At 37.4% G+C, this 17,451-nt stretch overlaps 1 protein-coding gene across 1 annotated transcript in view; it reads right to left on the reverse strand.

Annotated features, from left to right (window-relative positions):
• Positions 1–17,451, reverse strand: part of LOC128655445 (glutathione S-transferase-like) — a 121,455-nt gene that overhangs the window by 97,783 nt on the left and 6,221 nt on the right. The window contains exon 2 of the mRNA XM_053709067.1: positions 6,914–7,012. Coding sequence (XP_053565042.1) covers positions 6,914–7,000 — 87 coding nt within the window. The 5' untranslated portion in view covers positions 7,001–7,012. The remainder of the gene's footprint in view (positions 1–6,913; positions 7,013–17,451) is intronic.

Genomic DNA, 17,451 nt, shown 5'->3' on the forward strand with positions numbered 1-17,451 from the left:
TTGTTATTTCTATGTCATGTTATGTTTAGACCATTCACACTCGTTGCTAAGGGTGGTGAAGTCATCATGTGGGTGGCACCCTACCCTGGAGAGCGTGTGATTGGATGGTCTGTCTGATATAAGGATGTCTGGTGTTGGAATTTGCACACTTGTTTTTTGTATGTCTGAGGAAGGGGCTAAACCCCTGAAAACTTTCACAATCTAGGAAATAAACCTTTGAAAAGTCCTGGTGAGTGCACTCTTCTTTTGCTCCTACAAACTCTGTCTGTTGCACCCCAGGCACTGGAGTGCTTGTCTTCTCTATTTATTATATATATATATATATATATATATATATATATATATATATATATATATATATATATATATATAATGGTCTTTAAAATATATATCTATACCTAAATATAGTCATATATATATATATATATATATATATATATATATATATATATATATATATATATATATATATATATATATATATATGACTATATTTAGGTATAGATATATATTTTAAAGACCATCATATATATATATATATATATATATATATATATATATATATATGATGGTCTTTAAAATATATATCTATACCTAAATATAGTCATATATATATATATATATATATATATATATATATATATATATATATATATATATATATATATATACTGTATATGTAGGTATAAATATATACAGATATATATAGGAATATCTCTTTAGAAATACTTAGAACATTGGAATGTGCAGTATTTACATTAAATACACAGTATAACAATATTAATAATTAATACTTCATAAATATGCTTTTACATGTTTTCATCAACTTAATTGCATATGTATTTATACTGTGTATATATATATATATATATATATATATATATATATACAGTATATACACACAACCCCAATGCCAAAAAAGTTGGAACAGTATTGAAAATGCAAAAAACAAACAGGAGTAATTTGAACATTCAATTCACCCTGTACTATATTGAAAACACATTATTAACACATTATTTGATGTTTTACTTTGTGAACCTCATGTATTTTTGAACATACACACTCGTTTCAAATCTATTGACTGCAACACACTCCAAAAAACTTGGGACAGTCGACTGTTTACCTATGTGTAACATCACCTTTTCTTTTAATAATACTTATTAAACATTTGGGCACCAGTTGGTTAAGTTTAGCAAGCGGAATTGTCCCCCATGGGGCCCCAGGGCCGCCACTAGAAATTTTGGGGCCCCTGACTCAACCATTGATCAGGCCCCCCCCCCCCCTCCTTTGACATGTGCAATTTTTGACCAAGTGACTAAAATGTATATGTACTTTATTCTTAATTGTCTATTTAAACTTGGAAATGTTGTAAAGGTAGTAACATACAAACACACAGACACACTCATACACTGAAACACACACACACACTCACACATAAGGATTCACATATAGACACTCTAGCAGACACGCAAAGAAACACACTCAGACACAGAAACCCAAACAGACTCTTAGCACTTGTTTACATTTACCTGACAAGTAATCAGGTAAACTACAGTTTTGTAAAAAAAGGAGATTTAGAAAACAAAATATGGAGTTCTGATTATCTTTTTGTAAAGGAAGATGACAACTAAATTATGACAACAGCATGCAGTGGCTGAAAGGAAGGGCCCTGAACTGCCTAAACAATAATTTAAAGGTTAAATGGTGGAGTGGTTACTTCCGGAAAGGTCTTGTTAGTCTCAAAGTCTGTAGAAAGATGTGAATAATTAGTAGTAAGGTCAAAATGTCCTAAAAAGGAACAGACAATGAACACACACACACAAACTCAAACTTGCACATACACCCAAGGAAACACCGACAGAAACAGCCTCAGAAAACACACAAAGACATATACACACATACACACACAGAGACACCCACAGAAAACACACAAAGACATACACACACACACACACACAGAGAGAGACAACCACATGAAAAACACAGAAAGACATATATACACACACCCTCACTGAGACATCCACAGAAAACACACAAAGACATACACACACCCTCACAGAGACACCCACAGAAAACACAGACATACATACATACATACATACACGCAAACACCCTCACAGAAACACCCATAGAAAAAAACTCAAAGACATATGCACACACCCTCACAGACATCCACAGAAAATGCACAAAGACATACACACGGTAACACCCACCCTCACAGAGAGACCCACAGATAAAAAATACATACACATAGAGACACAAACCAAAGCACAAAGGCATAAACACATACACCCACAGAAACACTCACAGGAGGAAACATTTATGCACCTTGCATCCCCTAAATCAACAGTGTGTGACATGCATGATAAAAAAAAATGCAGAAATTAAGAGATCACTTTTTAAAGAATCATATTTGTAAATGTGCAAACAAAAATAATTCTGTGAATTCAAAATTGTACATTAATGAGCTGGGTAGATGGCTAGATGAAGAAAAGTACCTTTAAAAGGTTGACATATGTTTGTTTGTTTTTTTCCCATTTTCCCCAACCAAGAGCACCACTTCAAATATAGTGTACACATTTTCCCATCTGTCAGCTGTACTTATGGATTTTGAAAATGCTGTACTCTATATGGTCTTGGTGGGACCATAAGCTGTGGTACTCATACCATTAGATCTGGTTAAATGCAGGATTTAGGCTTGTTGGTATGTATTTCAAAACTAAGTCAGCTGTAGTGTAAACTGAACAGTTTTAAGTTAACCTGTCTCATTTCAAACACTGAGCAATCTTAGTCTGAGAGTATAAAATTTTATGCAGATGTAAAAATCTTAGATAAAATGCCTCCTTGCATCTGGAAAGTCCTTGCATAAAGGGGCAGTAAACTGGAATGTAATATATATATATATATATATATATATATATATATATATATATATATATATATATATATATAAAATGCATATCTGCCAAAAGGGCATCTACCATTTGTGTATTGATGAGGAAACATTTCTGCATGGTTTTAAATATAGAATTTCTACAGCATTGTCAAATAATCATAAATACACTGCTGCTAAAAAATTTGTTTTTATGGACTCCTAGCCCCACCATACAACTACTACCACACTGAAGTTACAATCCAAAATTGCACAAAGAAATAAAAAACATTTGCTAAGTAAGTCCTACCTCCTCTTCAAATGAAAGTGATCTGCCGTCTGATTCAGGCACACACTATACAAAGTGCCAAGTCTGTCTCACACTGAGCATAGTGGTTTAGTGCACACTAAGAAATCCTCTCAAATGCTAATACTTTACTCCTTGTAATAACATTTCCCATGCTCAATTAGCACTCTGCTATAGTACCCACTGGTGGCTGCCAAAATGTAAAAAAAAAATTTTTTTTTAGTTCTTGCATCATGGGGCCCCCCTGGCTCATTGGGCCCCTGACAGGAGTCACCCCTGTCACCCCCTGATGGCGGCCCTGCATTCATCCATTACGCATGTGTTTAGCTGCACAACTGTACGGGGCCTTTGTTGCCTTATATTGCACTTTATAATGCGCCACGCATTCTCAATCAGAGACAGGTCAGGGCTGCAGGCAGGCCATGCTAGCACCCGCACTCTCTGCTTACACAACCATGCGCTTCTAATCCGTGCAGAATGTGATTTGGCGTTGTCCTACTGCAAAATGCAGGGATGTCCCTGGAAAAGACGATGTCTGGATGGCAGCATATGTTGCACCAAAATGTATACATATTTTTCTGCATTAATGGTGCCCTCACAGTGGTGCAAGTTACCCATGCCATTAGCACTCCCCCCCCCCCCCATTCATATACATCAGGCGTCCTCAAACTACAGCCCACGGGCTGGATACAGCCCATCAAGGTCATTTACCCGGCCCGTCCATCATGCAGAGCAGAAACAAGGAGGGTCGGGTAAGTGACCTGGCTAGTAATATACCACATTTGCACCAAATCACTGAATCGGCCAGCATCTGGAATCCTCTGCTGCTGTGCAGAGGATAAGAAGAAGGCGTCAGCACACATGCCGTGTGTAAACAGTGTGGAGCCGAGGAGGAGACTGGCAACGGGAGCTTTGCACAACCTACGCATCCCCAAGGACTTTGACCAGAAAAGTAACATTCTTTTTCACAGGTTCACCTGTGGGGGTGCAGGAGGTGGAGGTGCTTTGGAGGTATGGGGGTGCTGAAGGTAAGGGGGAGTGCTGTGGGGGTGCTACGGAAGTGGGGGAATGCTTTGGAGGTAGGGAGGGGCGGTTGCTATGGAACGGGGGTGCGTTAGAGGTGCGGGGGGTGCGTTAGAGGAGTGTGGGTACGTTAGAGGTGTGGTGTTGTTTTAGAGGTGTGGCGGTGCATTAGAGGTGCGGGGGTGCATTGGAGATGCAGGGATGTGTTGGAGGTGTGAGGTCGGGGATCTTGTACAAGGACCTTTAGTTGCTTAGGTCTGCCACTGTACATAGGTATACATATACATGTGCTCACTTGTTAACTCAACTGTGATCCGGCTTAGGGGGACCGGGTCTCTCTCTCTAAATGTTCTTGCACTTGTTACGGTTCCATATTTGTCACTTGCATCACTTGTTACGACTAGCAGTTACAAATATGGAACTGGACATTGACCATCTCATTAGCCAAAAGCAGGCCCATACTTCCCATTGAAATACTATTAAGTTTATGTTGATTAAAATTGTTCTTAATTTTCAATACTGTATTGTTTTTTTATTGTTTTTTGCACTACAAATAAGATATGTGCAGTGTGCATAGGAATTTGTTCATATTTTTTTCAAACTATAGTCCGGCCCCCCCAACAGCCTGAGGGACAGTGAACCAGCCCCCTGTCTAAAAAGTTTGAGGACCCCTGATATACATGAATCATAGTTTATAAGGAGCCTCCAAAAAAAGGCCTAGTCTATTATTACACGATTGCCTCACCTTTTTCACATCCCCTGTTTATTTCAACTTCTCACATCGCTATTAGTCCTAAATTTCCCCCTTTCCAACTTTTTTGGAGTGTGTTGCAGTCATTAGATTTGAAATTAGAGTATATTTTCAAAAATACATTAAATTCACAAAGTTAAACATCAAATAATGTGTTAATAATTTGTTTTCAATATAGTGCAGGGTGAATTGAATTTTCAAATGACTCTTTTTGTTTGTTTTTTTGCATTTCCCATACTGTCCCAACTTTTTTGGAATTGGGGTTGTATATGCATGCATATGCATATTTAGACATGTATATGTATATATCTCTATGTTAAAGCCCTTTACCTTTTTTTCCCTACCATCTGAGAACTCATATCTTTGAGCTTATAACTTTTTTGTGCAGTTTGTTTTAAATCATTTTTATTAGATAGTGTTATTGTGAGTGTAACTGTACTTTTTAATGTATTTTTGCTGTATTTTGTGACACTTTTTTTTGGCGAAACAGTTAACCAGAGCTCTGAAGTCACATTTAATCATTCTCGTGTAAATCACGATTGCGCTCATGCGTTCTCATTTACTTTCAACTTGTAATACGAGCACTACACCTGACATGCACAAATACCTGAAATAAAGCCCTTTACGCTTGTGCGCAACTGTTAGTGTGCCACTCGTAAACTGGCCCTTAATTGTCTCTACGAGACATTAATTAAATACCCCATAATAGGAAAGCTCCAAAACGCTACTTAAGTCCAAAGCTGTCAAGTACGGAAAAGTGGATATTTTCAAAATGACCCTCACTCCCAGCAACCCCACTACAGTTATCCTAAGCTGATTTACACTCACCACTAGAATGCTCCTTGCACACTGCCTTAGACTAATAAACATTATAAACTGTTAGTGACTGCCATATAAGACTCCCAATTAACTCTAAAAACAGCACCCCACACAATAGACTCCATTAACTATTTAACCCCTGAACGCCTGCAGTGCACTCTGATTACCATAAATTAAATGACGCCCCCAGTAGTAATATTACTGGTCAGCATATCAACCTACTAGACTGGCCGCTAACATTACTAAGCCTACCTACCTGCAAGTAACCAATGTCTATGCACAATTGTACAATACGTGATAAGGTAGTTAGGGAAGAGATGCACTTGTCCCATCTTGAATGTTGTCGTGACCGGTTCTGTATCTTTTTGCATGATGAGGTTATGCTGCTGGGAGCCTTTGACTTCCCGCACAGAGACAAAGGACAGCATAGGAGTGGTCTGGGTCTAAAAGTGACTGACTCAGTCACTGAAGTGCTGCCCCTTGGCAAGAGCTGCCTGGGTCTGTTGGACCCACTTGGTCCCATGGTTGAGCCGGCCCTTACTGCTAGTCTCCTCCCTAAACACAATCACATTAAACTGAACATGAATAAACCAGCGAAGAAATATCCTCAAAACCTGCCTCTTGAAAAGCATAGAGGACATTATACTCCATATCTAAATTAGAGATTTGTAATACAGTACAGCTACTTAATTATTTAATGCCATGTAAATTAAATAGTAGTCATTTTGTGGTCTAGTCCTATAAACAACATTACAAATGGCCTTGACTGTTATTAAATAAAATAAAATATTTTTTGTATTTAGTCTCATTTAGAATAAAAAAGAGCAGGGAAGTGGAGAATTTTTACACCCAAAACTAAACACATAACATATGCAGAGATAGAATACAGCAGTTTTGGCCATGATGGTTTTTGTTGTAATTAGAACCGTTAACTCATAACCTGAGGCATTTCCTTGCTTTTGTATGTTTTGAGGGATAGCTCCAATTCAATTGTTTCTTTATACTAAATATAAACAGAATGCTGAGTAAATTAAATGATGTAAGTTTGTAAATTAAAGCAAAAATGTTCATGTAAACTGAATATATAGTCATAGAAGAGGTAAATATCATCAGCTACTTTATATCTTGTTCCGGCACAAACCTCAACACCACTTGCAGCTAGCAGCCATCGGATGCTCTCCATTCTGCCTCTCCCTTTGAAGTAGTGAAGTTTGGGTTTCTCAGCCATGATGATTATGTTCTATGAAAAACAAATCAGTCTATCAATGTAACAAATAATATCATCACCTAGTGAGTAAGCACTACCTCATAAATACAAGACTGGTACAATTCTCTGTGACATTGTGCAGGGAAAGTGAGCTCTGAGTGTCTAATTATATTGTTTATCAATAGAGAAACAGAAAAACACATTTCTGTTATATTTTAAGAAAAGCGTCATTAGTGTTCCAGGATTTCTTGTATTAGTTTTTACTCTGTTTAATGGCTAACTAAACTTTATTAAATGTTAAACAACAGTTATTATTTGTTCATCATGTTATTTATTATTATTCATTAGTTAATATGCCCCAAAGTGATTTATCATCATTTCATAAGGGATATGAAAGTCAATATTAATCCATCTAAAAGAGGGCATTTCAAATATGTACTAGGATATAAAAAACAATCAAACAGATGTTTGTTGAAAAATAAATAAATGTTATGTTGTTCCTTTAATTAAAACAAATTGATTTCCGCAATGAAGTTGTTTAAAATGTTTGTTAGGCAAAGTTCTATGATGATAATTAGCGCTAATTATAACTGAAACAGATGTCCCCTGAAATCTTGATCTTAAGTTCTAAACCCTGGAGAGAGGCTACCAAACCATATATAGTCACAGAGCATGTCAGTATTGCATAAAACCCAGGTCCCGTGTAAATTTATAATGAGGGATTGCATTGTTGCTCCTGAGCTTTCAACAAAGGATACCAGGAGAACAAAGTGCATTTCATAATAGAAGTATAATGATATGTTCTATCATGACAGTTTAATTTTAACTTTCATGACATTGTATCAAAACTCACTATCTATTATGATACTGAACTCCACATAAATTCCAGATAACAGGATTAGTGATAGTTTATTTTAATGCCTTATACCAGTGTTTCACAACCCGCGGTCCTCAAGTACCCCCAACAGTCCTGGTTTTCATTATAGCTGAACTAGGTGAAATAATCAGCTGATGGATGAGAGCAGGTTAGTAACCATGGTTACTGATCAGCTGATTACTTCACCTGTGCACTGGTTCAGCTATAATGAAAACCACGCCTGTTGGGGGAACTTGAGGACCGCAGTTGGGAAACACTGCCTTATACTGTCATGCCCACAACAAGATCTGTTTGTTCCAGATATCCATAACACCCCCTGTAATGTTTAGTAAATACTAGTGTAGAACCTCTGTGTTCCATAGATCCATAAAATGGCAGCTTTCACATATCAGTTATTAACTGCGGGTTTACATAAATTTAAGTTAGAGGTTCACTAAGAAATATTATGTGTCCTATGAGTCCAAAATACTACAAGTTATGGGTTGCATATTCACATACACACATATATATTTGTTTAAAATCTATTTCAGTTTATGAAATGTAGAGAAACAGGTTGATGATCTTTGCAACTCGAATAAAATTGAGCCCTATGTTATGTTTTATATAGCCATCAAATGTAGGGCCATATTGAGTGTCACAGCCCCCACTTCTCTAACGGTTAAAGTACTGAGAGCTGCAACTTGTGCTGCAGGAAGAATACAGAAATAAAAGTTTGGTAAATTTATCTCATATACAGCTCTTGGTAACTTTGGTGTTACCAGCCCTTTTTGGGAGACTTTTCCTTGTCCTAGCTAGCCTGCATGATACCTCTGGTGATTTGGACACACTGTTGACTGTTCCTGATACCGGGAGATGGTGAGCTGATACGCCCTAATCTATCAGCCTGCCACTACCAGCACACAAGGGGGCTCTATATAAATGTGAGTACCTTTTCAACGCCTGCTATGCGCGAATATTGAGAATATACTGATACACACATGAGGTGCCACTCTATTTGCTTGCCATTTCAAAACCACTACATCCATTTTTGGGAGGAGGAGAGCAGCCAAGCTTAAAGAACTGTGATTTGGAGGACTCCAGTTAACACTTGGGGGTATATTTATAAAAGCGTCAATCTCAGTGCATTTTCCGGCGTCAATACGCTCACCAGACTTCGCTCTCGCGAATCTGCATACGATACCCTTACTTATAAAAAAAAACATCAAAAACACGCAAGTCAAGTACGGTGCGATGAGCGTGTTGTGGTTATTCGGGTTTTTCCCAACTTTATTTATACCATTTCTCTAAAGCTAATCTTTTATTTTTCATCTGTTAATGTCCAAAAATTAGCTACATTTATACCTCAACAAACAATATCTCATAGAAAGTTATTTTTATATTTATTTGTTATTCCAAAAAATCTGTTATATTACACTTTCACATAAATTAATGTGTATTTGTATTTCTAGAAGTTATGATATGCGTTTATCTCATTTTTTTTATAAATGATTATTAATGCTAGAATTAGTACATATATCTTTGCACATACTTGTGTGTGTATATATATATATATATATATATATATATATATGTGTGTGTGTGTTATGTCAGAAATCTTTTGCAAACATATTTACATGTCCCTAAATTCCTTTTTTCGTTCGAAACAATGTTGTCTTTCATATCTCTGTGTTTATTTATACCACTATATGTATATAGTGTAAATTTATTATTATTTTGAGCAGGAATAATTGCGAATATAACATGTAATCAGAGTATCATATGTATTTATTTGCAATCAATTGATATTTTAAGAGCTGGGCCAGTTTTCTCTCTTTACCTGTGTAACCCCTCCTGATTGCAATCTAGATTTAAAAACCACCCCTTCACAGGTGTTATAAAATGGGCTGGAATATAAGATGACATTTCTTACTGAAAAAGAAATTCAAGAGAAGGAAGAAATACACTGAAAACAGCATGACAGTAAAGAGGTGATTTTAATTTCTGCTGTATCTGAATCATGACAGTTTAATGTTAGGTGGGCTATTCCTTTGAGCTATCGGCCTTAGATTATATTGAATCAAATATCAATTCAAATTTTGAAATCATTGTCTAACATATTACACTGTTGGCTAGATTTAGAGTTTTGTCGGTAACGACCCGCGTAGCTAACGCTGGCTTTTTTCTGGCCGCACCTTTAAAATAACTCTGGTATTGAGAGTCCATATAATGTCAGCGTTAGGCTTCAAAAAAGGAGCGTAGAGCATTTTTAACGCAACTGCAACTCTCGATACCAGAGTTGCTTACGGACGCGGCCAGCCTCAAAAACATGCTCGTGCACGATTCCCCCATAGAAAACAATGGGGCTGTTTGAGCTGAAAAAAAACCTAACACCTGCAAAAAAGCCGCGTTCAGCTCTTAACGCAGCCCCATTGTTTGCTATGGGGAAACACTTCCTACGTCTGCACCTAACACTCTAACATGTACCCCGAGTCTAAACACCCCTAACCTTACACTTATTAACCCCTATTCTGCCGCCCCCGCTATCGCTGACCCCTGCATATTATTATTAACCCCTAATCTGCCGCTCCGTAAACCGCCGCTACTTACATTATCCCTATGTACCCCTAATCTGCTGCCCCTAACACCGCCGACCCCTATATTATATTTATTAACCCCTAATCTGCCCCCCACAACGTCGCCTCCACCTGCCTACACTTATTAACCCCTAATCTGCCGAGCGGACCGTACCGCTACTATAATAAAGTTATTAACCCCTAATCCGCCTCACTAACCATATAATAAATAGTATTAACCCCTAATCTGCCCTCCCTAACATCGCCGACACCTAACTTCAATTATTAACCCCTAATCTGCCGACCGGAGCTCACCGCTATTCTAATAAATGTATTAACCCCTAAAGCTAAGTCTAACCCTAACACTAACACCCCCCTAAATTAAATATAATTTTAATCTAACGAAATTGATTAACTCTTATTAAATAAATTATTCCTATTTAAAGCTAAATACTTACCTGTAAAATAAATCCTAATATAGCTACAATATAAATTATAATTACATTGTAGCTATTTTAGGATTAATATTTATTTAACAGGCAACTTTGTAATTATTTTAACCAGGTACAATAGCTATTAAATAGTTAAGAACTATTTAATAGTTACCTAGTTAAAATAATAACAAAATTACCTGTAAAATAAATCCTAACCTAAGTTACAATTAAACCTAACACTATACTATCATTAAATTAATTAAATAAAATACCTACAATTACCTACAATTAAACCTAACACTACACTATCAATAGATTAATTAAATACAATATGTACAAATAACTACAATGAAATAAACTAACTAAAGTACAAAAAATAAAAAAGAACTAAGTTACAAAAAATAAAAAAATATTTACAAACATAAGAAAAATATTACAACAATTTTAAACTAATTACACCTACTCTAAGCCCCCTAATAAAATAACAAAGACCCCCAAAATAAAAAATGCCCTACCCTATTCTAAATTACTAAAGTTCAAAGCTCTTTTACCTTACCAGCCCTGAACAGGGCCCTTTGCGGGGCATGCCCCAAGAAGTTCAGCTCTTTTGCCTGTAAAAAAAAACATACAATACCCCCCCCAACATTACAACCCACCACCCACATACCCCTAATCTAACCCAAACGCCCCTTAAATAAACCTAACACTAAGCCCCTGAAGATCTTCCTACCTTATCTTCACCATACCAGGTTCACCGATCCGTCCTGAAGAGCTCCTCCGATGTCCTGATCCAAGCCCAAGCAGGGGGCTGAAGAGGTCCATGATCCGGCTGAAGTCTTCATCCAAGCGGGAGCTGAAGAGGTCCATGATCCGGATGAAGTCTTCTATCAACGGCATCTTCAATCTTCTTTCTTCGGGAGCCATCATCTTCCATCCAACGCGGAACATCCTCTTCTCCCGACGCCTACTAGCCGAATGACGGTTCCTTTAAGGGACGTCATCCAAGATGGCGTCCCTCGAATTCCGATTGGCTGATAGAATCAGGTAGGTTCTATGGAATCAGCCAATCAGAATCAAGATCAATCCGATTGGCTGATCCAATCAGCCAATCAGATTGAGCTCGCATTCTATTGGCTGATCGGAACAGCCAATAGAATGCGAGCTCAATCTGATTGGCTGATTGGATCAGCCAATCGGATTGAACTTGATTCTGATTGGCTGATTCCATCAGCCAATCAGAATATTCCTACCTTAATTCCGATTGGCTGATAGAATCCTATCAGCCAATTGGAATTCGAGGGACGCCATCTTGGATGACGTCCCTTAAAGGAACCGTCATTCGGCTAGTAGGCGTCGGGAGAAGAGGATGTTCCGCGTCGGATGGAAGATGATGGCTCCCGAAGAAAGAAGATTGAAGATGCCGTTGATAGAAGACTTCATCCGGATCATGGACCTCTTCAGCTCCCGCTTGGATGAAGACTTCATACGGATCATGGACCTCTTCAGCTCCCGCTTGGATGAAGACTTCAGCCGGATCATGGACCTCTTCAGCCCCCCGCTTGGGCTTGGATCAGGACATCGGAGGAGCTCTTCAGGACGGATCGGTGAACCTGGTATGGTGAAGATAAGGTAGGAAGATCTTCAGGGGCTTAGTGTTAGGTTTATTTAAGGGGGGTTTGGGTTAGATTAGGGGTATGTGGGTGGTGGGTTGTAATGTTGGGGGGGGGTATTGTATGTTTTTTTTTACAGGCAAAAGAGCTGAACTTCTTGGGGCATGCCCCGCAAAGGGCCCTGTTCAGGGCTGGTAAGGTAAAAGAGCTTTGAACTTTAGTAATTTAGAATAGGGTAGGGCATTTTTTATTTTGGGGGTCTTTGTTATTTTATTAGGGGGCTTAGAGTAGGTGTAATTAGTTTAAAATTGTTGTAATATTTTTCTTATGTTTGTAAATATTTTTTTATTTTTTGTAACTTAGTTCTTTTTTCTTTTTTGTACTTTAGTTAGTTTATTTCATTGTAGTTATTTGTACATATTGTATTTAATTAATTTATTGATAGTGTAGTGTTAGGTTTAATTGTAGGTAATTGTAGGTATTTTATTTAATTAATTTAATGATAGTATAGTGTTAGGTTTAATTGTAACTTAGGTTAGGATTTATTTTACAGGTAATTTTGTTATTATTTTAACTAGGTAACTATTAAATAGTTCTTAACTATTTAATAGCTATTGTACATGGTTAAAATAATTACAAAGTTGCCTGTAAAATAAATATTAATCCTAAAATAGCTACAATGTAATTATAATTTATATTGTAGCTATATTAGGATTTATTTTACAGGTAAGTATTTAGCTTTAAATAGGAATAATTTATTTAATAAGAGTTAATTAATTTCGTTAGATTAAAATTATATTTAACTTAGGGGGGTGTTAGTGTTAGGGTTAGACTTAGCTTTAGGGGTTAATACATTTATTAGAATAGCGGTGAGCTCCGGTCGGCAGATTAGGGGTTAATAATTGAAGTTAGGTGTCGGCGATGTTAGGGAGGGCAGATTAGGGGTTAATACTATTTATTATAGGGTTAGTGAGGCGGATTAGGGGTTAATAACTTTATAATAATAGCGGTGCGGTCTGCTTGGCAGATTAGGGCTTAATAAGTGTAGGCAGGTGGAGGCGACGTTGAGGGCGGCAGATTAGGGGTTAATAAATATAATATAGGGGTCGGCGGTGTTAGGGGCAGCAGATTAGGGGTACATAGCTATAATGTAGGTGGCGGCGCTTTGCGGTCGGCAGATTAGGGGTTAATTATTGTAGGTAGCTGGCGGCGACTTTGTGGGGGGCAGGTTAGGGGTTAATAAATATAATACAGGGATCGGCGGTGTTAGGGGCAGCAGATTAGGGGTACATAAGTATAACATAGGTGGCGGTCGGCAGATTAGGGGTTAAAAAAATTTAATCGAGTGGCGGCGATGTGGGGGGACCTCGGTTTAGGGGTACATATGTAGTTTATGGGTGTTAGTGTACTTTAGAGTACAGTAGTTAAGAGCTTTATGAACCGGCGTTAGCCCATAAAGCTCTTAACTACTGACTTTTTTCTGCGGCTGGAGTTTTGTCGTTAGAATTCTAACGCTCACTTCAGACACGACTCTAAATACCGGAGTTAGAAAGATCCCATTGAAAAGATAGGATACGCAATTGACGTAAGGGGATCTGCGGTATGGAAAAGTCGCGGCTGAAAAATGAGCGTTAGACCCTTTTTTGACTGACTCCAAATACCGGAGGTAGCCTAAAACCAGCGTTAGGAGCCTCTAACTCTGGTTTTCACGGCTACCGCCAAACTCCAAATCTAGGCCTGTGTGTCCTAATGTCAGCATGAATGTTTATCTTTAATACTAATTTCACATATACATACTTTCAAAATATAATACACAATGTAACAAATTAAGGGTGGTGGATTGAAAACTAGGTACGCTGCGTCGGAATACACGCAAGCATACCTGTTAAATGTTTGATAAATTGGGAAAAGAGTCAAATTGAGTCGAATCTGAATTCAAAACATCTGTAATGACGCTAACATCGATCTGCGTCAGATTGAGATTGGGGGATCGTTTATTAGGTCACAAATTTCAACATTTGCCGATCTTGACGCTTTCATAACTACAGCGGCAAATACGACACGGGATTCAAGCATATTCCCAGTTGACGCTTTGATAAATATACCCCTTGGACTCTTTTTGTTGTTTATGTATCTCTAATATCTAGCGTTTTTTACCTGCTACTTGCCAATAATATTAGTACAAAAGTGTATTAATAATAATAATATCAATACACAATAATATACATATAGATATATATATATACTTGTAAGAGCGCTCCCTCTTGTTCACTTTTTTTTGATGAATGCAATCTAAGTTGCCAACATTTCAGCTCTCTTATTTCCCTGAGGGCAGTGGCTACACTGTGAAATTGTGCAATTCTTCACTATGCAAGAAACCAACGCCTAGATTTAGAGTTTTGTCGGTAGAGCCGTGCGGTGCTAACAAGCCTTTTTTTTCCAGCGCACCCTTAAGACAATGCTGGTATTACGAGTTTTCTGAATGGCTGCGTTAGCCTCAGAAAAGTGAGCGTTAAGCCAAATTTAGCTCCACTTCAACCCTCAATACCAGCGTTGCCTACGGTAGCGGTAAGCTGGAAAAACGTGCTTGTGCACGATTTCCCCATAGGATACAATAGGGCTGAGCTGGCTGAAAAAAAAACTAACAGCTGCAAAAAAGCAGCGTTCAGCTCCTAACGCAGCCCCATTATTTCCTATGGGGAAACACTTTCTAAGTCTACACCTTACACCCTAACATGAACCCCGAGTCTAAACACCCCTAACCTTACACTTATTAACCCCTAATCTGCCGCCCCCGCTATCGCTGACACCTACATTATATTATTAACCCCTAATCTGCCGCTCCGGACACCGCCGCCACCTACATTATAGCTATGAACCCCTAATCTGCTGTCCCTAACATCGCTGACACCTATATTATATTTATTAACCCCTAATCTGTCCCCCCCAACGTCGCCGCCACCTACCTACACTTATTAACCCCTAATCTGCCGACCGGACATTGCCGCCACTATAATAAATATATTAACCCCTAAACCGCCGCACTCCCCTAATCTGCCCTCCCTAACATCACCGCCACCTACCTACAATTATTAACCCCTAATCTCCAGCCCCAACATTGCCGCTACTATAATAAAGTTATTAACCCCTAAACCTAAGTCTAACCCTAACACCCCCCTAACTTAAATATAATTTAAATAAATCTAAATAAATTTACTATAACTAATTAAATTATTCCTATTTAAAACTAAATACTTACCTGTAAAATAAACCCTAATATAGCTACAATATAACTAATAATTACATTGTAGCTATTTTAGGATTTATATTTATTTTACAGGCAACTTTGTATTTATTTTAACTAGGTACAATAGCTATTAAATAGTTAATAACTATTTAATACCTACCTAGTTAAAATAATTACAAAATCACCTGTAAAATAAATCCTAACCTAAGTTACAAATACACCTAACACTACACTATCAATAAATTAATTAAATAAATTAACTACAATTATCTAAACTAAAATACAATTAAATAAACTAAACTAGAGTACAAAAACAAACAAACACTAAATTACAAAAAATTTAACTTTTTTTAAATCTAATTACACCTAATCTAAGCCCCCTAATAAAATAAAAAAGCCCCCCAAAATAATAAAATTCCCTACCCTATACTAAATTACAAAAGTAATCAGCTCTTTTACCAGCCCTTAAAAGGGCTTTTTTGCGGGGCATTGCCCCAAAGTTATCAGCTCTTTTACCTGTAAAAAAAAATACAAGACCCCCCCTCAACATTACAACCCACCACCCACACACCCCTACTCTAAAACCCACCCGATCCCCCCTTAAAAAAAACCTAACACTACCCCATTGAAGATCACCCTACCTTGAGCCGTCTTCAGCCAGCCGGGCACCGATGGGACAGAAGAGGACATCCAGACCGGCACAAGTCTTCATCCAATCTGGGCAGAAGAGGTCCTCCATCCAGCAGAAGTCTTCATCCAGGCGGCATCTTCTATCTTCATCCGGCGCAGAGCGGGTCCATCTTCAAGACATCCGACGCGGAGCATCCTCTTCTGACAACGACTAACACTGAATGAAGGTTCCTTTAAATGACGTCATCCAAGATGGCGTCCCTCAAATTCTGATTGGCTGATAGGATTCTATCAGCCAATCGGAATTAAGGTAGGAAAAATCCGATTGGTTGATGCTATCAGCCAATCAGATTGAATTTTATTATTTTGGGGGGCTTTTTTATTTTATTAGGGGGCTTAGATTAGGTGTAATTAGATTAAAATTCTTGTAATATTTTTTTATTTTTTGTAATTTAGTGTCTGTTTTTTTTGTACTATAGTTTAGTATATTTAATTGTATTTTAGTTTAGATAATTGTAGTTAATTTATTTAATTAATTTATTGATAGTGTAGTGTTAGTTGTATTTGTAACTTAGGTTAGGATTTATTTTACAGGTAATTTTGTAATTATTTTAACTAGGTAGCTATTAAATAGTTATTAACTATTTAATAGCTATTGTACCTAGTTAAAATAAATACAAAGTTGCCTGTAAAATAAATATAATTCCTAAAATAGATACAATGCAACTATTAGTTATATTGTAGCTATATTAGGGTTTATTTTATAGGTAAGTATTTAGTTTTAAATAGGAATCATTTATTTAATTATAGTAAATTTATTTCGTTTTATTTAAATTATATTTAACTTAGGGGGGTGTTAGGGTTAGGGTTAGACTTAGGTTTAGGGGTTAATAACTTTATTATAGTAGCAGTGACGTTGGGGGCTGGAGATTAGGGGTTAATAATTGTAGGTAGGTGGCGGTGATGTTAGGGAGGGCAAATAAGGGTTAATAAAATTTATTATAGTGTTTGCGAGGCGTGAGTGCAACGGTTTAGGGGTTAATACATTTATTATAGTGGCGGCGATGTCCGGTCGGCAGATTAGGGGTTAATAAGTGTAGGTAGGTGGCGGTGACATTAGGG

This window comes from Bombina bombina, chromosome 4, assembly GCF_027579735.1.
Source record: "Bombina bombina isolate aBomBom1 chromosome 4, aBomBom1.pri, whole genome shotgun sequence".
NCBI classification, from domain to species: domain Eukaryota; kingdom Metazoa; phylum Chordata; class Amphibia; order Anura; family Bombinatoridae; genus Bombina; species Bombina bombina.